General features: G+C 33.5%; 1 protein-coding gene across 3 annotated transcripts in view; it reads left to right on the top strand.

Annotated features, from left to right (window-relative positions):
* LOC134275760 (serine-rich adhesin for platelets-like) overlaps positions 1 to 26,254 on the top strand; it is a 55,580-nt gene that overhangs the window by 3,106 nt on the left and 26,220 nt on the right. For 2 of the 3 annotated variants that reach the window (XM_062758052.1, XM_062758050.1), the window contains exons 1-2: positions 14,232 to 14,759; positions 17,155 to 17,295. In XM_062758052.1, coding sequence (XP_062614036.1) covers positions 14,640 to 14,759; positions 17,155 to 17,295 — 261 coding nt within the window. In that variant the 5' untranslated portion in view covers positions 14,232 to 14,639. Of the gene's footprint in view, positions 1 to 14,231; positions 14,760 to 17,154; positions 17,296 to 26,254 lie in introns of those variants that run through there. The other variant, XM_062758051.1, reaches the window with a different exon arrangement.

Here is a 26,254-nt window from a genome sequence, read left to right as displayed (position 1 = left end):
AGGGTCACAAGTGCATGTTTCAGACAGGTACTTGCAACGCTGAGGGGATTATTGCCAATAAAATAACTTGATAAAGTTAGATGATTCACAAAACAAATTTAACTTAAAGGAACCTTAAACTTCTCAGCCGTTCCTAATATAGGTGAAAGGTTTCAAATTTGTCATAATATACATCACATGTATAAGGATATGTCTTTGATTAACATGATAAAATATGTCATTTTAGAGTTCTATATAGCTATTAAGGTGGAGGGAAAAACAATGCCTGCTTTATAAGGCTGTAGTTTGATCAAACGGCCCCATATATCTTGGCTGTATCATAATTTCATAATCGAGTATCTTATTAAAAAGATTGATATCTTCATCAAAAAGCTTCATACACAAACAAATAAAGTCTTGAGATGTATGACAGTGACAGATCCCTTGGTTCTCGGTGGTACCGGCTGTGTGGGGTAACCTAGTTCTGGGTTCTGTGTCCAAATTCTATTGTTAGTTGTTGATCAAAGAATTAAAATTGAATTTTATTTTTTGTCCTTAAATATACAAGCTTTGAGTTCTCTCGACATAACTTCAGATGTGATACAGTGATTTGTTCATTATTCTGTGAAAAAATCCTTGTCTTAAATAAAAGTGTCATTTCAATGAGTGACAGGTAGAAAAACACAGGATGTATTTTAAAGCTTTTTAAACAGTCTCTATCCTATTTTTATTCAAAACCCTAAGCCTTACCCTAGTCCTTGCTCTCCTTTTCGTGATGTCCTTTTGTATACATTTTCAATGACCTTGGACTCATTTCTGGAATTGTAAGCTTTTTGACAAGTGAATTCAATGATTTTGCTTTATATTCTACAGTGCATTTTTTATTTATTTTTTATTGCACATAGCAAGAAAAACTGATAAAAACCTCTCAAATACACCCTTTTACATTGCATATTTATTTCAGAAAAAAAGTGAATGGAATAATTTAGACCACATTATCAATCAAATTCCTTGTATTTAACTCTTTTCTGATGTCACTCAAAAGATGACCTTTCTGGGGGAGCAGATTCCTCGTGAGAGCTGCTTTGATTTTTTACCTGTCCAATACCTTTATCTTACCTGTAAGGTGAACCACAGAAGCACTAAATTTATATAGAACTATCTGCTGTCTAGGATACTTCTGAAGTGCTTCAGGTTCTAATCAGTTCAAGTTAAGATTACAGATGCAGGAACAAGGAATATTTACGACTCAGGTGTTCTAGAGGGACATTTACCTGTTCACACCTGGTTAACTCATCCTTTTGATGTCGCAACCTCTCTTCTTCATTTAGAGTTGTATTACGAAGGAGCACAGTGAAAAATGGGAGTTTGATGAGAAACTCCAAAGAATGCGAGGACAGTAATCATATTGAATCAGATAATGCTAGGTTTACTAAGTATGTCAAGATGAAAAAGACATACATTAATTTAAACAGGGGCTTTCCTAGGGTCATATCACCTGATAAATTCCGACTTCTTTAAGGGACTAGTCTAGCTGACATATTTTTGAACAGGTATAAATCAGGCTAGAAACTTAATCCTATAAATCAGAGAGAGCCTCAATCAGTTCCTGTCCCCTTCTATTCAGTACACACTTCCCCTCTGACATCGAGAGGACAGGAGGAAAAAAGATTAAATGAGAAAACATAGATATTAGTCTAGGTTACATCAATAGAAGTTCTACGGGTCTTGTTTTAATAATGGTGAAATTAATAAAGAAGATTTGGGCTTATTGTACATGGTCTGACTACCTGTCGGAAATCATGGGGAGTCCCTAGATATCTATCATTTGACAGGTAGAAAGGTATTGAGGCGAGTTATTATGACCACAGGGTTAAACGGGTCACTTCAGTCAATGTTCTAATGTAGCGAGCCTTTGTTGATATTTGTTTAAAGAAAAGTCACTTTCCTCTCCTTTTATACCATTGCTGATTTAGGACTTTTTAGTCCCGCGTGAACAGTACTTTAACAACACGCTGGTAAGTGAGATTTAAGAGAGACTTAATTTTGCTTTTGAATGGAAGTTTACTTTCCAAGTGTAAATGACTGCCAAGAGGAATGAAATTCTTTTTAAGTACTTGACTGTAGAACATTATAATTGCTAAAAGTTTTCATTTCAAATTTGCTCTGATATTTCATGTACTGGTAATATATATGAAATAGAAGCTAGAGAAAGGGAAGTACCTGGTCATATTTCACAGAAATATGTGTAGGATATACCTGGTAATGACTAATTAACAGGCCTATTAGAAGTGTGAGTGATTTACCTGTCTGGCCTAACCCTCTCAGCATGGGAGTGATTGACACATTATACGACCTGTTATAGCATGTTACATATGTCGTATAAAGTCTGAGCTGCATTTAATCAAAGTTTTAGCAGCTAGACACATATGTACAGGTCCTGTACAGGTATGCAGCACATCAGCTGGCAAGAATGCAGGCTGCCTAGTGATATCTTGACTTTTGAGGCTGGGCCATAAATTTAGGATTGTAGGAACATTATATTGAATTTCTGCCTCGTATTTGTTATGATGATGCATATGCAATATTCTTTTTTTTTATGAGTTCAATTACTCTGTGATGTAGAAACTCTCGTAAGTCTTTCTCATGCCCTATGACCTTGGCATCAGCTGACAGACTCGGTAAGAGTACATGACTCTCATTAGAGCTTGTTTTCTTTCATAGATTTATTTCCCATTATATCCAAGACCCATGCCTATAAAAATAATATAAGAAAATCTGTCAGTAGCTGAAGGTCAGGTCTCACATGAAAGAGAAAGAACTCCCTCCCCTTACTTCTGGCAGGTGCTGAGGGGGTCTGGGGGAGGACTGCATCCTGATGTTGGCTAATTACTGGGTACATTGTGGTCACGTGGATGGCTTGTTAGACCCAGACCTCAAGATCGCATTGTGACTTAATTGTCAGAGGCTTGTTAGGGGTGTCTAGGTACAACACCTGACTGCTCAAACACAGAAAGTCTGCGAGTTTTTATGGCTATGGGAAACTTTTTCCTTGATTCTGTAAATGATGCATGTTCATTATGATCATTAATGTTTAACTTTTTTTTTCATTCTTGATGAGCTAAATAAGCATGTGTGGCCAGTTCTGTGTCTGTTGAACCATTGTTCAGAGTTCAGACCACACTTTGGCAGTGTAACATTAGGTTACTAGCAGTTTTGTTTGGAATACAAGTTTGGTTGCCTTTCTGGTTGTGTGGTAGCAATGGGTATACCCAGGCTTATATGTGTGCCAACCATCAAACAAATTTCATGGCACAGAAGACACCAATCTGATCAAGATATTTTGTAGATAATTCAAGAAATCAAATTAAAGTCTCATCTATATATCCTAGCTAGAAGTAATTTTATTGGGGTGTCTTTTGTATTGCGGGGTGTGCTTTTAATTGGGTGGATTCAATGACACTGGATCAGATGAACCTAAAGAATTTGTGGCCCTTTTGTCCTTCCGTTGTGCTGACAGATTCATACCGAACTCAATTTACATATCACAGTTCTGAGGTTATTTGGGTTTGTATTAAGTGACCGTCAAATAGACCTTTTGTTCTTAGGGGTATTATATGAGGTTTGAGGAAACAAATTTTTTATTTTGATCTCGTATTTCTTTCAAAGGTTATAAATTCGGAAAAATCAGATATGTTTCTGATGGTTAAACACTTGTCAAACAATTTTTTCTTTGGGGTTAAATACCCATGTATAACGGTTAACCAGCATTGTTTTACCAGCTTCTGCTAGCCAACACAAGAAGACTTTTGATGCGTTTATACAGCTCCCCAAGTTTGTCAAGATTTGACGAGATTTCTTTTTGGATTTAGGAAACTATGAAATATTTCAGCTTCCTAGGCAAGAGTAATTCCTCTGTCTAAATACCTGATGAGAACAAAGGTGTGAATGCTATCGTGTCATCATTTATCATAGAGTTGCCATAGTTTTGAACAGAAATTCAGCAGACAGACTGTTTGGTGTGCTTGGATGGATGGACAGGTGAGATTTTGGTGCTTTCTGTGTGTTGGCTCTGTCTGGGTGCAAAAAAGCACAAGAGATTGCTTAATGTTGTAGAAGGGAGCTGTAAGAATAGCAAGGATGTGAGCCTTTGTCTTTGGTGGTCGGTGTGAGGTTCTGTGATTGATCACCCAATCACCTTTAGTCCCGTGAACTGACTAGTCTAGGGGTACTTGAAAGTTCATTTGTGAAGGCTCAATGTTCTAAACATTGGAGTTTTGTTAAGAAAATGAGGGTCTTAAAAAAATTATGCTGTCATTAAATACATGATCCCACACTTTGCCATAATGGCCCTTTCTTTTACCAGTGTCTGAAGGTGTACATTCGTCTGTTGCCCTGTTGGTACGTACTTGTTTGGTAAAACTTAATCTCCTGTGACTTAACTTCAAGACTATCCAATTCAAATTATCTCAAGTCAGATGTGACAATTTTGACAGAATTCCTCAATTTCTGGTGGTGTCAGACATATTTCTTCCTGTGTGGGATTCCAGCTAGAGACCTTACAACATAGACAACAGGCTTGTCCTGTAGTGATATATAGGGAGTATTTACCCCACACCATGTCACACAGAGATTACATACCAGTAACAAGTCAGACCAAATTTATCTCCAGAAATGGTCCCTCTTTATCTTGTACCTTGCAGTAGACAGATACAAAATGCAGTCTTTGTATGTAAAAGATAAGTTTATGTACTGTTCTTCTTGGTTACCTGGGTACCAGTGTTTGTTGGTGACTTTGGCACCAAACATCTGTTACATTTCTTACACAAATGTCTCTAGATTCCGATTCAGAGGTGTTGAAAGTCATTTGAATTCTCCTCTAATGCAATTAGAATGTGCATTAAACCAGTTTTGTATAAAATGAGGGTTTACACTGGCTGGTATTGCCATCGGAGAAAAGTTCTAAAGGAAATCCCACATCTTTTATCAATTGTGTTTGTCAGAAACTTGATGAAATTCGAGCCATTATCCTATTTTGTATATCAAATGACTATACCACAGGTAATAAAAAGATTGTCAATAAGTAGGTGTCATTCAGAGCAAGGAGGCTTGGAACATTGATTTTTATTTCCAGTCCTTTTCTCCAAAGTCATGGAGCAAAACATTTGAATGATTTAATATCTACCACTTCCCAAAAATGCATTTATCTCATAATTTTTTTGAAGAAATAATTTGATAATTTATTAAATTTTGCAAAATATGACTTTGAAATTGGTTTCTTCATCTTTAATGTTTCCAGAAAAATTGTGGTTTGATTGATAAAATTATGATCTTGAAACCATGATGATCAGCATAGGTGTATATTTAACCACTATGCAAAAGCAGCTACGTTTATTAATTTTTGGAAGTTCTTTTGAATGTAATCTTTTATGTACATTTACAATAGCATGGTTAACATGGTAAGGACAACTATTCTATAACTATTTCATAAGACACATTTTTGAAGTACATGTACGTACTATTGGCTTTGAGTGTAAGTAAGTGTATTTCATTCTTTTGGTTTAATTAATCTTATTAATTCTAGTAACTTTAATCTACTAGAACAAGTCAGTGACTTATTGCAGAGGGCTTGTGATGCAATATTGGCAGAGAATAAAAAGAAAGTTTTTTTACTAAGAAGTTTATACTTATAATCTCTCATAAGTTTTTCATTCTTATGTGTATGGGAAAAATTAATATTTAAAATTACTTTTTCATGTTCTTAGTGATCATAATACCATTTATTTTCCATTAAGTAATCTTTAAATAGAACGGATCATAAATGTGTCATATATTTCATATCTTTCACACATTGTATTCTATTATTATGGCAGTTATGTCATATTAGAATTTGAAGTCAACTTAAAAAGATGGTTGTAAGATCATTGTTTCTTAAAATATTTACCTTCATAAATTTTAAATGTAAAAATTAATACCTGCTGTGATGCACAAAATAACATTGAATGTATACCAGTTTGTATTTGTGACATCAGCACATTTTAATAATATCTGTAAAATGTCAAGTAGCCGTCAAAGATAAACCTGTTTTATTAACAAAGGTCACCCATTTTTGAAATTTTGAATGGAGATTTTGTTTGAATGGAAAAAGTACAAGTTAGCAGGGATTCACAAAATCTAGAGACAGAGCGATGATTGAATTTTATAAAGGTTAATTTACTTCACGGCTCTTGATATTGATGAAAGTGATGCTAAATATACCGATAATCTTTATTTTGTGATTTAGCTACTAAAGATCTATAGAAGTGCAGGTAGGTGATATAGTTCTCTGCCAGATTCCTGTATCTGTTTCCCACTGTGAATTCGGAGAGGAATTTGTAGAAGATAAAAAGAAGGGTGGAGGGGGCCTACAGGTGTTTTATGGCCCTTCTCTGGTTTGTTTTTCACAGGTGTTTGAAAATGTTCCAAAAAAATAAAGAGAATTTTTGTCCTGCAGGCATCTCCTTTGATATCTATCTTCATAACAGCTAATTATAAGTGTTTATGATGATAAACAGTGACTGGAAGAAAATAATTCTTGGCCACTTTGTTTTGTGATGGAATTGGGTCAGATATTATTTCTGGTAATCTGAAAATTCTCCCAAAAAATAAGAGAATTTTTGTACTGTAGTATTGTCATGTGTCTTTGATATCTAGCACTATTAATATACCGGTAGTCTCACTTCTGCTACTACTTTATTACAGTAAAACTTGTTTAGTATGAACACTTATATTGTGAATTTATGGATATAGCGAAGTTTTCTTGGATCCCCAGCCATATGAATATAACGAACTCCTTATATAGATATAACAAATTATGGATCGATATAGCGATGTAATTTCATAGGTCCTAGTGACTTTGTTATTTCCAAGTTTTATTGTACCAAAGTCATAAGTATGAAATTGTGGACAGAATGGTTGGTAGGAAACTGTTTTTATGGCTTTGATTGAACCAGCTAAATTAGGTTATGAAGTTTGGTTTGACATAGACATCCTCTCTGTTCATTGTCACCTGTACATTAAAGTACATCCTTTTTCTGTTGCTCTATAGGAAATAGAGGCACTGACTTTATAAGGATATATTTGGCAGCTTTTTTTCTGGTTCTTTGTCATAGAGTTAGTAGCTTTCTCTTAAACCCCATTTTAGCTTAAGAGATGTCTTTCAATTCTTCAATATAAGATGTAAAGCTGTGGTTTTGAGGTTGACGTCAAGTTTTCAGGGGGGTCATGCAATGCAATTGTGATATCATTTCAAGTGGACAGACAAATCGAGAACTGGCATATGGATACCTGCACAGGAAACGATCACATAATTTTGAAGGAGATATTAGATAAGTCTCTCATGGTCTTGACACCTATAATGTCTGTCAGAATGACATAGGGAGAACACACAGGATAGTGCCTAAATTCATCTAACAATGCCAGCAATTAGCCATTTATTCATAGAGATCATGTATACTGATCAAATTTCTCTACCTGACAGAAAATGATAATCTATGATAATGATGACAATTAAAGGAGTTCTAATATGGCTGCAAGAGGCAGACAGCTGGCTTAATTTGGTAATCACTTAATTGACCTGCTGGACAGGTTTTCTTTTTTGGGGGTACCGTATGGAGGAGTAAGTAAGGGGAGAGGGAGGTATTTAAAGTCTTTAGTGACCTAATCAGGCGAATGTTCATTTGACAGTATAGAGTCTGAAAATTGCTTCAATTGTCTAAACATTATTTTGATATCTGTCACTTTTCTCTGATTTTATGATGGGTACATTGCCATGTTTATTGTATTTTAGAGTCCATACTCCCTGAGATAAGTTGGGTATAGGAGAAAAAGGAATTTGATTCATACCTGGCTTGTTTTAAACCACTTAAAACAGTCAGTCAGTGTTCTGATCAGTTATGGGAAGGTCTTTATTCGTGAGTTTTAAGTGCACAATTATGTGATGTCTTAACACTACATACTGCCTTTCAATTGCGTAAATCCTTTGTAAATTTGGATTATTGTAAATGAACAATTAGTATTAACTGATTGCTACAAATTTTAGTAATCTCCTTCAAGGCTTGTGTTTACCTTGGGTGTAATACAACGCCCTCAGACCATTTAAACACAAATTTCACCTTTTTATTATAAATCAAATTTTTTAAGATACCTGAATGAACTTTTAAAGACATGCATCCACTGTCTGCTTCAATGATAAGTACTAAGATGTCAAACTAAGAGAATGATGGTACGGACATAAGCAACTGTCACACGACTAACTTTGTGACTTTCTGATGGAGTTCTCTGTTTGTCAGGTAAATGTATGATTTAAAATTCATCTTATTTGACCTTTTGATATGTCCCGAGAGATGCTTTGTTTTGAATGTGTTTGTTTATTTAACGACAGATCCTTAAAATTTTTGTCAATATGACATTGTGAAATTTTTTTATATTTTAATTTTTTTCTTTAAGTTTTTGAAATACCTCTCAATCAAAGAATGTGATTTATTCATTTTCATGAAACTTGACAATTATGATGGGATGTTATATCATTAACATTGATATGACTTGTTTGCACTTAAGTATTGAAACATAGATCTATAAGAAAAGTAGATTTTAAAGTAAACGAAACCACCTTGCTTGAAGGACAAAATAGACATTAACGTATGTGGGCTCTAGGAACTGATATAGAATTTCACAGCTAATGAACCTTGTTTAAGATTTGAATTTTGCATATATTATTAATCTAGATAATTTTAATGTTCTGCATTGTCTTGGGTATCTGACAGAAAGTGTAATGATTGTTTTTCAGTCAATAGTTAGATCAGATCAGTCATATATACACTGAAATCCACCCATCATAAATCAAAGTTTTATGTTTAAAAATTGTTTAGAGTAGATTTTGCAGATCACTTCACGTCTTCATTTCCGAAAAAATAATGTGATTTGAAAGGCGATAAGAAAACTCATTTGATACATAAGTGTATTTACAATAAGTTGTCTTGACAAGTCTGGATATAGACAATAGATAGAGATTAACATTTGATACAAAACTTGATAGGAAGGTCATTTCAATTTCTTAATAAGAAACTTAATCCAGTTAAGAATTAATTATTTTAGGTAAGATTTATTGCACATGATTTCCATAAATTTTATTAATTGGGTCAAAATAGAAAGGCTTTGAACAGATGTATGTCAAATACGTATGTGTGTCATCTTCTTTGACATTTCCAAGTTATTGACTTTGTTTAACAAAAGCATTTACAAAAGTTAAGTTCATGGTTACATACAGAGGAAACGGATTGTATTGCACCAATTCAAAATGTTTGACCAGGGGGCACAACCTGTGCAGGGACCGTAGTAATCTCCCTTTTACTGAGGGATTATCTAAAGGCTGGTCTCATTTCAACACCCACCCATTCATAACACTATTTTGTATAGGTCCATAAAACCTGAAAAGCAGACTTCTAATGGTGTGAAAATTTTGATAGATAGGAAAGTGATCTTTGGGCAGATGTATTATGTTGATAATGTGATATGATTTTTTAACTGGAAACAATGGTATTGCTTGATCAAACACATTGTGTTGTTTAAATGCAAACAAAGTTTGTCCAAGTAAAATGATTGGTAGTAGATTAACTGAGCTCTAAACCGATCTTGTGTAAGAATTTGAGGGATATGCTTTGCAATAATGGATACATGTATTTAAAAAGATTTTCAAACTATGGGAGTTGTGGTAAGATTTTAATTTCTGATCTTTTGAATTATGAATTATCACTGACTAAAACAGATTTTCTTCTTGCAATGCTTGCCTCATAGATTTTTGTTTAGAATGAAAAAGAGAATTTGTTTTCAAATTGCTGCAGTTTCCCTTTTTTGGGGGAGGGGGTGGGAGGATTTTAAAGAAGATAATTTAAAAGAATTGATTTAAGAACATCGGAAATATCCTCACCTTTCTGCTTATACTAATAGAGCTGTTTTAATTTATACCAGTAGTCACCACATGATGTGACACTGCAGGAAATTGATATTCTCATTAATGTCAATCATAAGGCTGACAGTTACCTCCTGTGCTGTTGTCAAGGTTATCAGGCTATTTCAAGAGATCTTTACCATTCACAAAATTTGGTGTGGTGACCACTAGCCATCTGACAGAGGAAGGACATTAATCAGTAGGAAAAGTTACATTTTTGTTACCAGTGTAGGAGACTAATTGTTGTAAATGTGTATGAATATATTCTTGAAATGTTGAAGAACTTCTTAGAATTTTGGTAAAAATTTGTAATGTGAAGAAAAATTCTGAAAACAAGGTACTCAGGTGAATTTCTTGTCGATGTAATAAATAGTTTTTTTAATTTCAGGTGTAGGGAAGTGTTTTAGTTATCATACATTACATTTCATGTAAATCATTGACAGAACATGTACTAGACCTACAAGTTAGTGCATGACCCATAATGACTTGTTTAAAATAGTTTTTAATGCCATTTCCAAAAAAGGTATATGCCATAAAGCTAATATGACGAGAAGCTCATGGACATTTTGGCGACACATAGATCGTTAACACGTTTTTACATCTGGATTAGGTGTTAATTGAGAATCTTTAATTCAGCTGACGGAGAATTTTACATCAAATCACCTGTTCTTACCATTTGTTTATTGAGAGATCGTCCTCATTTTGGTGGGTCACTTAGTGAAATTTTCTTGGGTTTGTAAGCAATAAGTATATTTTGCGCAGAATTGCATATTCATTTTTTTTACATATATTTGTACACTCAAGGGTGAAAAATATTTCTGCATTGTTAAATTTTACTGTATAATTTACTTCAGACTTTGCATTTTAAACACATGGCTGATATATTTCTACTATCATTATAAGAAGAAATATTCATAATTCATGCAGCATTGTCTGAATATAAAGCTCATAAAGTTACTGATTTTTTTCTGCAAGGGACTATATTTAATTGATAGAAGTACTCTGTTTGAGCTTTCCCAATCTCAAATGAATTTCTGTTTATCAAGAATTGCAAAAATCAAGTTATGTAAAATTTTACTCTTGCATAGATTTAAATACATGCACTGGAAATGAACATGTAATAGGTAAAAATTATTTTTGTCATATTCAAATAAATTCTGGACCCTTGGATGTACAATATCTTATTTTTAAAAGTACATGTATGATTTACAGACAAACCTCATTATCTGTAGTTGTTGTTTGTTGTTGAGGTATACGTACTTCAGAAATTGAAATACTAAAGAATAGCCGTCAGGGCTTCCAAATCACTTTGATATTATCCATGATATTTGATAGTGATATTTGACAGTGATTGAGATATCAGAAGTTAAACTGTTAATGTAAAGGCATTATCATTGTCAAAGATGTCTTTCTTTACTTTCGAAAATGAAGAAAAATCAAGTCTTATAAAATAACATTAACATTCCTTAATTATTTTTATCCCTCTTTTCAACTGTGTAAGAATTAATTATCTCTCTTTATTGACATTGTCTATACTTATAATCTGGGGACAAAGTGTCTGTACCCCCTATTCTTGAAAAGATTGCATGTCACATTCCTCAACTCTACTGCATCTGACTTCTCTTTAATCCTTTAGCCTAGATATGTAATAACAATCTTATCATGGAATCATTGCAGTATCTGCTTTTTGGAGGGTTAATTGAAATGACCCTGTTACATAGTAAGTTCATTTATCGGAATACCTAATCTTTATCATCTGTTTTGGAAACCTGATCAAAGTTAGAAATGATAGTTGCTTTGGATTAAAGTACCTTTAATAATGAATATAGACAGAATACCCCACCATATGCAAAAAGATATCAATTTTTCTGGTGCAGTTCTGTACATGTTTGAGGCATTGTGTCACAGCTGCAGTTAAAACTGAGTATAAGAACTATGAATTTGAATGTAAAGAGAATTAACAATTTTGTTTGGTATTTGTCAAAGGAAATGAAGATCTTGATCAGGTTTTGTTATATGAGTGGATTTGAGAGGGCTATTGTAATTGTCAGTTATTGAGATGTAAATAGTCTTTTTTCATGAAATCCTTTCTTAATCAGATAGGCGAGGTTTGATTATTTACTTTTGAAATTAAAAAGACATGTCTGATTTAAATTATTATACATTTTAACCTGTTAAACTTTCGGTTTTTAATTAAATTCATTATAGCAATGTAACACAGGAACACTTGGGTACAGCAGAACAGTTTACTTAGCTGAGCTAACGAGAGAAAAATAAGGTTTGATATGATGGAGTAAAATATGAATGAAGCATAAAAGTGACTCAGATGTGCTGCGGAAGATTTCATGTTGTATCTCTGAATATATGATGATGAGGAAAATTTCTTCTTGTATTTATTGTTTCATATAATGATTATTTGTCTAGCATATCTTTCCCATGGAAAGCATGTCATGTTTACAATATGTTCGCCATTTGGCTGAATTATAAAAAGCATATGTTATTCCAATTCACCAGTTACATGCATGCATGATAGTACTGGAAGTTTAGAACTTATTTATGCAACCAGTATTTATAATTAATTCTCAAAATGAAATTTTTAACATTGTTTGAAGAGTTAAGGATTGGAACTCTGTAATGCCAAACTCAGGATCGTTCATTTATTTAAGGCCTGTTGATACCTCTAGCAAACACTTCAGATAAACTAAATGCTTATTAACAAATCTGGTGCCAGTATATATTGAAATAATTCTCTACTTTACAAAGAATTTAATTAATTGATACTCCTTCACCCTATAAGAGAGATTATAATTTCCCTCTTAGTAATTATTGTATTATTCCATGTAACATCTGGGTAAAAGTTTCTACAGGGTAGACAAAATGAGTAAATTAACTACCTAAGTTAATCTTCAAAATTCTGACTTAATTCAAAGATTATACTGTAGTTAAATCCTGTGTATTAAGCACAGCTTACCACACAGATTGGCTGTATTAACGTTAGGAATATAACACTTCAAATGTTAATTTATTTATAGATATACCCGATAAAGATGTTGAAAAAGTGGTTCTGTGATAACTACAGTAAAAATTGATCAAGTGTGAAATCAACAGCACTGGTGTTTCACTTGTCCCACTGAGTTATGTCCCTTAGCACGAGGTTTTCTCACGCTCTTATTTTCTTATTAACCAAATTACAAAAAAAGAGAAGGAAGGTTCATATTCTTTTTTACACGTTACAGTAGCCCGGTGACTCACGGTGGAGGGAGATCTTCTTAATTAGTAAAACTCGTTAAATTAACTGAATCCTGCTGTGGGGGGAGACATTCAGGAATAGATAGGGATAAGTGCCTTTTGATGAAAAGATCTCATACTGTCTCGTAATGTAAAAAGATTCACCAAGGCTTCTCCCTTCATATGCTTAAAATTAGAGAATATTTTTTTTACCTGATTGTTAAAGTCTGTTTCAATGGGACATCGTAGATATATGAAATACATTCCATTATTTGATTTTGATGTGTATTTTTTTTCAAGTGTCATTTTATTTTGATGCACTCTTACCTGACAAATCATGCTAATTGTTAACAGTACAAGAATAGACTTTCAAGACACCCTCATACTTTTTTAGTCCACTTTGGTCTTGTGTACTGTATGAAATTCATTGGGCAATGTAACAATTTATCATGCAGTTTTATGTCATATAGTTTTTGATTCCAATCTGGATATGATTTGATGTTTGGTAATGATAATAAAAACCATTTGATTGTAAACTTGACATTATCATCCAAATCAATCATAGATAAATATTATGTACCTCAGTGTTTATCGAATTCAATTGACGTAAGGCACAGTAGGAAAATATTAATAATTCTGTCACATTGTGTCTGATGGATGGCTTTTGTAAAACATGTACCAATGTTTGAATTTTGTCATCATTTTGTAATTCTAATCTTGTTGCTGATGTATAAGTGGATAAATGAATGATTGCATTGATAAATATTTTTTAACAAATAATTAAACATACATTTCTTATATATATAGTCATTTCATAATTTTTGAAGGTACAAATCCCCCCCCCCCCCCAACTTTTTTTTCCTCTTTGTAAAACAAACTATAGACCTCACATCTGCACGCTGTGAGTGAAAGCTTGTGAACATGCTAAATGCTTTTAAAGAACATTACATTACATATAGTAATTATAGAAAGCCTTTGTACCTCGGGCAGGTAGAAGTTTGTAAACATGAATCAGACCTCCCTTCGCTGAGGGAACATCTGTACACAGAGGGCTCACATTTCCCAGAATCACTTGGTGTGAGCTCCTTTCTGACATACTGTGGTCAGTCAGCATTGGTGGATGTTGGGGGGAAGATTTCTGTGCCAGGAATGTCGCAGAGAGCAAGAATTTAAGGAATGGAGTGCATAGAATAACGACAGAATCTGGTAGTCATCTTATTTCTCTTTTCAAATGAAGCCTCAGAGAAAATCTAATCACTGGTATCTGAGTTATGAAGATTCCCACCAGTTTCTTCAGAATCTCTGTGCTGTATGATTTAGGAACCTGAGGACCCATAATGCAGTGAGCAGGAGCAAATGGGATAAGTCAAATTTATCTGTGGCTGATGTGTAAATCATGTTTATGTGACAGAACATCTCCTGCCATTAATCATTATACAATTCAATGGAGAGGAAAAGGAATAAAAATGTTCCCAAATCTAAGACATTGCCTCCTAGAAAACCTTATCCACCGGAGTTTGACTTTGATTTCTTTTCCTCCACTGATTCTAGTACTGACTGGGAGGTAAGCAGCCATTTCTCCACCTGACCCCCCTCCCAGCTGTCTTCCTTAACTGACCATTAGTGAATGATATAAAACTGCATGAACTTTAAAACTTTACAGAAAAACCTGTTAACAATGTATCTAGCTTTAGCGGATACCTATCTATGTTGAATTTTAAGGATTTTTTTTTATCACCTTCAATAAACAATGAAATTTTAGTTGTATTTTAGGGGTAATGAATAACACTTTTTTTTTATGGAATTTGCGACTGATATAGAATTGCATGTACCGTATATACTCGCCTATAAGTCAGTTGTATTTAATAAGCTGATATATCGGATGGACTGACCTTTTATAAAACCATACATTTAATAGCTCGCCTATAAGTCGGACAAAGAGTTTTAGACCATAGATTAACTCCCAAAAAACCGACTTATAGGCGAGTATATACAGTACATGTATAATTAGATAAAAGCTGTTGTCAACTTATTTTGGAAGTTAAAAATTACACAAAAAGCATGGAATGTGTAATTTAAAAATAATAACTGCATGCTTATCATGCTTATGATTGTCATAATGAATTTCTCAAACTCATTTAAAATGAACCATGGGACGTTAATTTGGATGGTAGCTTAGTTTTCACGTAGTTTGAGGTTTCATGAAGCAGTAAGAAAACTAAAAGAAAAGAATACAAAGGCAAATGAGAGATTTTCTTTCAAGTGAATAAAATTACAGAGCTTACTCGGTTGTAAATTAAAGGAATTATTTTATGGTAATCTCCTAATGGTTGAGTAAAAAGGGAAAATGGGTATTGTAGCATTCTGTTAGTACTATAAGTTTCTAATAGTGGTACAGGTGCCATGGAGATGCATAAATACAGATAAGCCCAATGCAATGTTGGTTGTCTCTTCATGTTTGCTATACCCAATGTTTGATGTATAATTATTTTTCTGTCAGTATGCAATTTTTATTTCCCATTTGATCCTATTTCTCCCAATTCTCAGAGATATTACATTTGATTTTGGAGTAGATTAAAGTCTGTTTAAAATCTTCTTTTATTCTTAAATGTGTTAAAGAAATGGAAAATTTGAAGATAAAAAAAATTAGGTGTTTAGAGACACCTAAGAAGCTCTTTCATCTGGAAATTTGAGTCTGCAAGGTGAATTTAGTGTACAAGTATTTTTGTACACAGATTTGTCTATAATCATGATAATACTCATTTACCTGGTATTTGCGCTTTTGATGTTCTGTGGATATATTGAGAGGGATTAGTAAGGTTCACGGTTACATTGAAAGATTTTGTAATATTTATAGTTGCTGACATGGTAAAAAGATTATCTGTCGAGATTTCTCTATACCTATCACAGTATATATTAGGTAAGGGATTCCTGAAGATGTCTGCAAGATTATGAAATAGGTGTCTGATTTTTTCATTTCCAACAGAGGAAGATAAGATGGAACAAGATTATTGGGAATTGAATGTCTGTTCAAGCCAATTTTCACTGATTTGTTCTACAGATAACTTCAAATACTTAAATGCCTATTACATAATTTAGGTTTGAAACTACATGTATTAAGGTGGAAAGTTTTAAGAAAAGGTCAAGTATGTATACATAAAATATTACATTAAACCTTAGGTGCTCCTGTTCTTTGTTCTAATTCAAGTACCAGTGTGGGTTTCTGCTTTGAGTTTTTCCATTCAGTAAAGTTTGGCCCAGGTATAAATCAGAAAATTGTGGAATTTCAGTACAGTTTACTGACGATTTAGTCTAATTTCTTTGAGCATTTCAGATACAAAGAACTCTTTAACACATTGGATGCCAAAGGTCTGCATATTATCAGCACACAAACAAACATGCTAATGTGGTCGTGACTGAATCAAACAGATTTCTGTAGACTTTTTGCACCTCGTGTATGTGCTTTTTTTGCGGCAGGTTTACTTGGATAAATAAACTCGGCAGTGATCACTTTCATACCCCTGATTTTTGGCAGCATGTCCGTTTGGCATGTCTGAGGTGTGATTTCTAAACAATTACTGCATCAGATGTGTTGCCAATACCAGTCCTTGACTCCAATCAGTGCATTTACTCTATAAAATAAAATTAAACTGGAAATGTGATTTACATTGGTAAATGAAATTGAATTAAAAAAATGTCAGTGAAAAAATATTTAAAGTTATAAAATACCGATAGTTCAAATTACCCCGGTATATAAATTTGATTATTTATGTACATGTATGTAATATGTTATGGATATGTCATCCTTGCAATGCCAGGGTTCCAGAGTCAACACGTTGCCATGGGACCCTGTCTCAGGACCCCTGGCATTGGGAAGATGTAGATATGTACGAAAATAATGTCACACTCTTATGGTACTGGAATCCTAACCATTATACATCCTTTTTTATCAATTTCAGGATGTGCTGGAGAAGAAAATTGAGGACCTGAGTCGACAGTTGACCAATGAGAGACAACAGCACAGAAAGGAGAGACAACAGGTTGCCAAGTTACAGCGAGAACTCACCCGAGCCAAAAGTGACAGCCAGAAAATCTTGTCTGTAAGTTAAAGAGAGATAACTCTAATAGTCTTCATTCAAACTTTGGCGTTATTTCAAGCGAAGTCCAGGCCCATTCATTGTGGAGAATTCTTCCATATTTCAGCAAGCCTTTCTCTACACTTACATTTAATGTTTATAAAGCAAATGATGTTATTTTAATTTTCATACCTCTCTTCATACCCCCCCCCTTTTCGACCACCACCCCCCAAATTAGGATAAGAAAAAAAGAGAAAAATTCATCCACTGATTTGAGCTGACATATTGTGTCCCAAACATAAAAAACTTGTAGAAGAGAGTATTTTTTATATCCTTTGAGCTATTCATAGCACCCAGTGAAGCAGTAAAGTCAGCAGCTGTTTATTTTTTCCCCGTAATTTATTGGGTATTGATCTTTCCCAGGGGGTAAGACTGGATGGGTTTTGCATGTCCTCCCCATCATCAATGTCTGATTGCATCTTCATGGAGTCCTAAACAGATATTCTGACAATTTCAATTACTCACTTTCTCTGGATGCTTTGCTGGTATCTCCACATAATAATGTTTTATAGGAATATAAGGCCATTTTGTGTAATGAGCTTATTGTTTTTGAAGTATTGAATAGGACATTTCTTATTGTTAAAGTGCTAGATAAAGTATGTGCAGACTAAGGGCACTTGTTAATCAAACAGAGGAAAAAATCTATATTAATTGTCCTTGCTTTATATCAAAAAAGAGATATCTTCCATTTATGAAAGCTGCTTTAGATTTATTAATTCGATTTTTTTTTTTTCATATAACATGAAAATAACTATTTTTAAGCCTTTAATGCAGTTTAAAAACACACAACTTTGTGTATTCGGGTTTAGCTTGCCAAGAGATGCAGAAATTGATGTAACAGGTTGAATCCAATTGAATATTCTTTTTAGGGTGATCACTGTGTATTTAATTGAACTTTTGTCCCCTGCTAATGTGACATGTGTCCTTTTAACCCCATTTTGATTTCATGCAAACATATGGTGTATGGATCAGCTACTTTCTCCTAGCCATTTGTTGAGGGTTTCACTTACAGAACGAGGTCTCCGTCTTTTGACTGTGGTCAGTGGCGTTTCTCTTGTGTGTGGCGAAGCTGGAATGCTTTCTGTTTTTCTTGGTGCTTCTGTTAAAAGGGCAGACAATTTGTACCTGCCAGGGAAAATAATCAGAAGAGTATAAGCACAATTAGGGCTAATCAAAGCCAGGTACAAGTGATGCTCTGTATAGACCTATAGGATGTCAAAACACAATTCTCTCTAATACCTCATAAACATCAAACATGAAGATTCAGAAATACATCTACTGACTTTTTTCCCCTGAATAAGTAGCATATAAATATAATTATTTTTGCATTTTGATATTATTACTTGCATTTAAAACCTTTATTTGTGATTAAAAAATTTAAAAGAATAAGCATTAACCCTAGAGTCTTTGGTTCAACTCTAGTTTATTAAGTTTTCAAAGAGAGGCAAAAGATAACAGGCAGTTGAGAAAAGTGACGCTCATTACTTTTTAATTAAGATTTCATTAATTGGTTATGGAATTCCTGGATCAGTTAATCTGAGTCAGCTTATCAGCAGCCATTCTGCTTAAATTGAAAGACATGCAGAGAGACTCACTTAAGTTTGTGTTTGCCCAACAGAGAAGCGATTTATTTTCTGCCTCTAAACTGATACTTTGGTTTGATCAGGTATCAGACAAACTTTGGTCCTTTTAACTCGAGTGTTTAAAAGGTTTGATCAACTCTCAGTTTTAAAAGAAGGAGAAATTGAATATGTAATGCAAGAAAATGGGATTTTTTGAATTCTTAACCTGAAAGAATAATGAAAATGGAATCACAACCTCAAAGAACAAAATGCATACATGCTATATAAATAATACAAAGAGTACAAATATAAAAAGATTTTTGAATTTTTATTTCAATATTTAAGAGGATTCTCTTCATAATAAAATCTGCTTTTATCACTGTTAATAAAGTCTGTCTGGATGATGAAGCTTTATATTGACCAGGAGAAAGAACACTTGCATTCAATGCTTTTTATGTGCACCATCAATCTAAAGGCATATCAGTTTTTGTTTGAAATAATGTGTAAATTGTTTATGTAGTATTAACATGGAGCCCTCCTGCAGGTATTTGGACACTCTTTGAACTTCCAGGATCAACGTGCCAGCCTTTGCTCTAGTCTTCCCTCAATCTACTTCAGTCTTCCCTGTACTTCTCCTATAGCTGTGACATAAAATGTAGAGAAGACCTTCTATATGTAATTGTGAACTATGAAACTTATGACTTGATGAAGTTGTATTTGGTTTTCTTCAGTTTGGTGCATTTTGGAGAATTTACTAAGAAAGGATAATTTTTGTGATGGTCAACAGGTAAGCAATTTTCCTGCCTGGGTAAAAATAAAGAATCTCAGGTAATTTAAATCAACATAAGGCTCTGGAATATATTTTGCATTGATATTTTATAACCTCCCCAAATAAAAATGAAAAAAAGGAAATAAAGAAGAAATAAACAGCTGGGAAAATGGAGCAAGTTTTTTTTTTTTAGTTGGAATCAAAAGTTTCTGAGTCAACATTAAATCATGGAGATAATTAATCCTGTTTGGAGTGCTGTCTTCCACCCTCTGATGTGAAAGGTTTCTGGGGGATTTTGTCAGCTTTTCTGTTTATATTTAATTACTTTTTCATGTAGATTTTGCCAGCAAAATTTCTACTCCATTTATACCTCAGAGGGTCTCCATTAGTTTCTGGTTTATAGTGTATAGGGTGAAGAAATAATTGTTGAAGGGGGGGATATATATGGTTCTTAATTTAGAACAGCTATTTTGAGCTTATAAATCCATGTCATAGGGAACTTTTTTTCACACCCAATTTCATTCAAAAAGTGTTCTGTAAATAGTAATTATTAGAACATTTGAAATCTAAAGCTAATTACCGGAATGCATATATATTATCGATAAGGAGCTTGCACATCAATTTTCATTAAAAGTATAATTTTAAAAAGCATGTGACCTAATCAATATGAAATTTTTGTAAATTTGCAATGCTGAAAAAAAAAAAATTGTGGTGTTTTACGATTTTCATAGAATTATGAGAATATCTCTGTAATTTGAGTCAGAATATGTCATTTTGGTTATTGAAAATTAAGATTGAAGAAATTTAAATTTGATATTAAAATAAACACCATGCTTTGTCTTAATTCATTTTCCCCATAATAAGTGATTTAAAATATGAATGCTGAGAATCTTGTATAATCTTAAAGTGAACAAACATAAACAAATGTGCAACAAATCAAAACAAATAATCGAGAAAAAAATGTCTGACAATGTAATTTTATCTCTAACCCTTAGCAAAATCAAATTGATTGAATTTTGATTTATTTTGTAGTTGTTTTCTGAGCATTGGATTTTCATTGTTTTTTGATTTGCAAAGAAATCAACTGTGCCTCCATGCTTAATTGTATGGAAAAAAAGCATTGAAATAGCATTGAACATTGGATTTTGATTTATTTTGCATTGACTTTTGATTGAAAATGGCTGGATTTTTGCGAAATATGTAAATGAGATGAAGGATTAATTTGACATCACGGAAAAATGCAAAATCAATGCAAAACAAATGAAATACAGTATGAAGCATTTATTTGATGTCACTTAGCATTATTGTGACATCACAGAAAAATGTTAAGTAATACATATAACAAGAATGGATATGGGTTACCCCATATCCAAAGATATTCGACTTTTAGATTTAATATGTTAAACAGTGTTTAATGACTTTTATAAAAAAAACTGGAACTTGTGTAAATTTCGCGAGTCCATAGCATTACGGTCACCCAGTCTCTAAACAAACAGTACACATACCTGTGTCCGCAAGACCAGTTAGCCTTGGTCTACACACGTGCGATGGAGTTGGCAAACGCATCTACCGAGCTCGAAGAGTCTTACGCGTTTTGTTTTGCCGAGAAGTAATGATGGCATTCAAAACTTTTTTTTCTTAATTAGATCAAATGAATACAAATTCTGATTAATAAAAATTATACAATCCCGAATGTCAGTTTAGAAATCTCCGGCCCAGTTCGGGTTTTGTTGCACATTTTATAGGTACTCCATACAGTTTGTCTACACAAGTGCAGGTATCTGCTCAGGGATCGAAAATTCCGTCATTAATATAACACACACATAGAATGATTAATTTTTTCTCTAAGAGGAAACTATATGATGATTAACGAACAATTAACATGATTATACTACAATTGGTGATATAGTATAATCAATTCATCGGTGAAAAGATATCAATCGAAGAATGACCTAGATATTCTCTGTTATCAAACATGTTAAAAAAAAAGCCGAGGAGGGAGCGAGCGTAGGAATATTAATATTTTTTATTTGCATTTAGGGGTGAAAGTGATCTTTGGAGAAAAAATTTACATTAATTTTGGTTTCTTGTACGTATGAATACACAGCATTATATTCTTATCATGAACAATAATGTTGTATCTACTTATCATGATGGAACTATTTTGGTCGGACCGATTTGTGTGAGCCGCCGCTGAATACAGTAATATATCTTGCATAAATAGTATGCATTGATCGAATATATTAAAAACATTTAAGTGATGTTATGAAACTTGAGAAGTAACATAGAATAAATACATTGGTAACAAACAATATCCAGCATCATGCTCAATGCAAACTAATAATCCATCACATGTATCTTTACCAAAATTTTGAATACTTATGTTAAAAATTCACCAGTACAGTTATAAATTCAATTAAATGAATTACTAACTTATAATTAATTAAATGTTACACTTGAATGTGTGTGAGACATGAATAAAACCCCAAAATCACTGACACAATAACAGTATAGTTTCATACACAAATCACATATCACAAAGGCACAATTTGAAGAACTTCCTTGAATTCCATTCCTATTTTACTCAGCAAATAAGTTTCTCACTTTCTGGACTGTTATTGGTAGTTTTTGTGGAACTGCATTAGTTAATCTTTTTTTCCATTTAACTATAGACTGCATTAAATTTATTGAACATTTTCGGTGGCACAGCATCTAACTTCAAATTTTTGCACTTGTAGCATGTACATACCCTGAAAAAAAAAACATGCACATTCAAGATATTTATCATTTGATAAATAAATGAATCTTTTAAATAAGAAAGAAATGAGAGTCAAGACTGCATGGTGTTTCGAGGTTTGGTGCATAATTAGTAATTCTGTAGTGTAGACTAATTAGTTTATTACATGCACTATCTGCTCAGCAGTGGACACCAGCAGTGTTGCTTAAACAAAGAGCATAGATTAACTTAATTTGATCAGAAAGCATATGTGATGGAAATTAAGCCCCGATCTTTGTTTACATAAGACTTCCTTGGAGAGTGAAATTTAATACTTGGCATGTTCCCCCTCTCTGAAATTCCACAGAATGTGTAATGATGGGTAAAATAATGCTATAAACAGTGATTCAGAATAAATTTTGAGAAAAAAAAGAAATAACTTACTTCCTGAGAAAACAATGTACCGGTATCCATTATTTGTATGGCATTTACTTCAACAGCACCATCTTTTCATCACCTTCAATATTACTTGTCTGTCACAAAACAACACTAGCTGTCTTTATCATTCTTAGATTCAACACAACTTTTTGCCATAACATGATTAGTTTAGTCCACAGGGAAGAACACAACAAAATGTTGATCATTTCCATCAAAGTACATCATGGCTTCTAGCTTGTCTGGATGCAGTGCCAGTAGAATTTGAAATGGCTGATAAAGTGACGTAGAGTAATCACGTGATTTTTATCAGCCTCTCCCTGGATATGTTTACAGCTGGTCAGCACTAATATAACCAGCAATATACACAGCTGATAAAGCTACCATTTATTTCTGAATCAATGCTTCAGAAAATAAATACAAATTCAATCATGGATTTACCAAAGAGATCACTTCATGTGTAATTTGTTATTGGTATGACATCATATAAATTCAAAATAAATGTAAAATAAATGCATTGAAACAACATTTATTGAAAAAATCAAATTTCAATCATTCCAAAATCAATGGTCTGAAGATTTTTGAATTGGATTCAATCAAAAATAAATGCATAACCAATGTTCAATGTATTTTCAAGACAAATAAAATCAAAAATCAATGCAAATATAGCATTTGTTTTTGCTAAGGGAAGAATGCATACTTTGTGGAAAAGAAACATGATTTCTTCATGGCAGTTATTTGAAACAAGATTTTACTTTAAGAATTGCTGTTTGCCTGTATGCATTCACTTTTTGACACTGGTGTACATACTTTATCAAATTGATACAGATGTTGTAGAAATTGGTCATTCTTTATCACAGAAGAGTTAGCTAGGGAGGATAACTATGATAAACCCTCCTTGATACTCTCCATATGATCCGATTTGGCAGAGTGGGGGTGCTCTCCCCTGATTAGGCTTGCCCCTCCAATGACAGATAAGTTTGTCTGCAGTGACCAGCAATCAGAAAAAGTCTGAAGTTCCTGCTGTGGGGTCCTTTATTTCTGTATAAATATCATTAATTTATGAAAAAAAGAATGATTATTGGCAACATTTCTCCTTCTTGGAATGCTTTATAATAAGCAATTTTGCAGCAGTGGATAAGCTACTTAGATTGAAGTGTATGGAAGTCTGGCAAAGAAGCAGTCTGTATCAATACTGCATTGTTATAGGATCCCAAAACCTTTACTGTCACTGCTGAAGTAACAAGTGCATTCTATATAGTCCTGATTGCTGATACAAGTAGTTGGCTTTGCATCAAGCAAGAAATAAAAGAGAGGTAACTATGTGTCTGTAACATATGAGACACATAAAACCCAATGCACATTCTCTGCTTGTAAAATCCATTACAGAGTAATGAAAAAGAACAACAGAGGAGAGAAAATGCTAGTTTAAGTGCATTTAATGACCAATCAGGGATTCCTGATGCATGCCTGGGATGACTTAGACACTGGTCTCCCCATTTGGAGGATCTAAATAGGGGAATTCTCTCAGCACTTGTCCTGGGCAGATAAGCCAGAGGGATCAGGGTAGGTATCTGTGGAATTTGGACAGAAATTAAGCCACTCCACCCACTGTTAATTGAGTGGTCACTTGTTCCTGGGTAATTGGTCGATAGGCTCCTTATTACTGTGGAGGGTCAGATGAACTTTCAGCATCCCTGGTCATCACTTCTCTGTTCTGTACCAGATCTTTCTACATTCTTCATGTTTATATGACTCAGATGTGTAGTATTAATGTTGATGTTTATGTCAAAACACTTGCCAAGCTGTTTTATTTTATTTTTGTATTTTTACCAGAAGTTTGGAGGGAGAAAAAAGAACTAAATCAGGAAATCAACAAGCCCCTCTGACACCAAAACTTGTTTTCTTCTGCACTTTGTATGCATGTATCTGATTTGTTTTGATTTCTGTTCTCCCTCATGCATAGAAGAATGCTTTGTTGCTTTACATCGAAGGTCATGCCAAGTTTTTGTTTTTTGAATCATTCATAAACTTTTTTTGTTTATAAGTTCAACAAATACAAAACCAATCTGACAATTAATTGAATTTAAAGGAAAGAAGGAAAAGGAATAAAGGAGAAAAAATTAATATTGTTAATAATAAAAAAAAGATTAGTTGGAGTCCAGGTGAAATTTGTCCTTTGCCACCTGTTTATTGTATGACATTTGCCCCTAGGGATTGTCCCAACACCTGTGGTCCAGTCCGTTTTCTGGCCATTTCCAGTTGACGCCTCCGTCCATTGCCTCAGTGACAAAACATTTGTTCTGGACAATTATCATATTGCTCCTACAGCTCACAGCGTGTAAAGACACCAGAATTCCATTAACCATTATCCTTCCCTTCCCCTCGGTCACTCTTTGCTACTCGTTGGTCATTACAAGACAAGGATTGGCTGTATATTATCTACTTCTTGTATCACTGGACATTAGAACAAGGATCTTTCTGGTGGTCCTATGGACTGCTTCTGATATATGTTTTTCAATATTATCTGTTAGGTAGGTAAGCTTTCTGTCAAATGATTGTATTTTTTTTTACTTTAAATTCCATGCAGTGTGAATAATTTGTACTGTCAATTACCATGGTCCCTCTAAGAGCATTAAGATTTATGGGAGATAAGGAAAGAGCAGAGAGAAATTGGTGAAATAATTGGAATATCTGATGATTCCCACACTTTTCTATGATTAGTACCCAGCATCTATATTTCTCCAGTGAGGAATTTCTCCCCATTCTTGTTGATGGGGGAATGATATCCTTTATGATTTTTCCAGGTATTGATAGCAGGAAATGTTTCTTTTAAACAATGAATTCCGTTCATTGAATTGTTAAAACATTTATAGAAATTTTACTGTCCTTTAAATAACCCATTTTAATGTGTTAAAGTAATGTTCCATATGATTGTATTAGGTTTTGGAGAGTTGTTTTATGGAGGCCATGTGATCTAATGAGAGGAAATGCTATCATTGGGGGAGGAAGCTTTCATTTGAGGAAGCCCGAGGCAATTTTTCCTGATTTTTGCATAATCAATAAGCTGAGGAGTTCTACCCAGCCAAGTCTTTGTCAACACGGGACAATCGTCACTCGTGTGTGCGATAAAGGTTTAACTTTCATCTGAAGCATGAGAACACACCCCAGCATGTGGGCAATCAATAATGCATGGATGAACCAATGATAATCCTTTTTAGTATTCTAACCCCCAGCATATAATCATTTTACTAATCATATTTATAAATATCAACTAGTTTTTTACTCCTTGTTGAAGAGCCATCTGTCATATTTAACATTCTTTCATTCTCTTTCCATACATATGATTGATATTCTCAGTACTTTTCAAATGTTTAGGTAAATCCGTTGTCATAAGATCTTTTTTCTTCCTAAATTTTTTATGCATGTGCCTGTAGTGTT

Source organism: Saccostrea cucullata, unplaced genomic scaffold (genome assembly GCF_032062105.1).
Source record: "Saccostrea cucullata isolate Sc308-1 unplaced genomic scaffold, CSIRO_AGI_Scuc_v1 ctg543, whole genome shotgun sequence".
Lineage (NCBI taxonomy): Eukaryota > Metazoa > Mollusca > Bivalvia > Ostreida > Ostreidae > Saccostrea > Saccostrea cuccullata.
The sequence above is the reverse complement of the archived record's forward strand: the minus strand, read 5'-3'. Positions and strand labels throughout refer to the sequence as shown.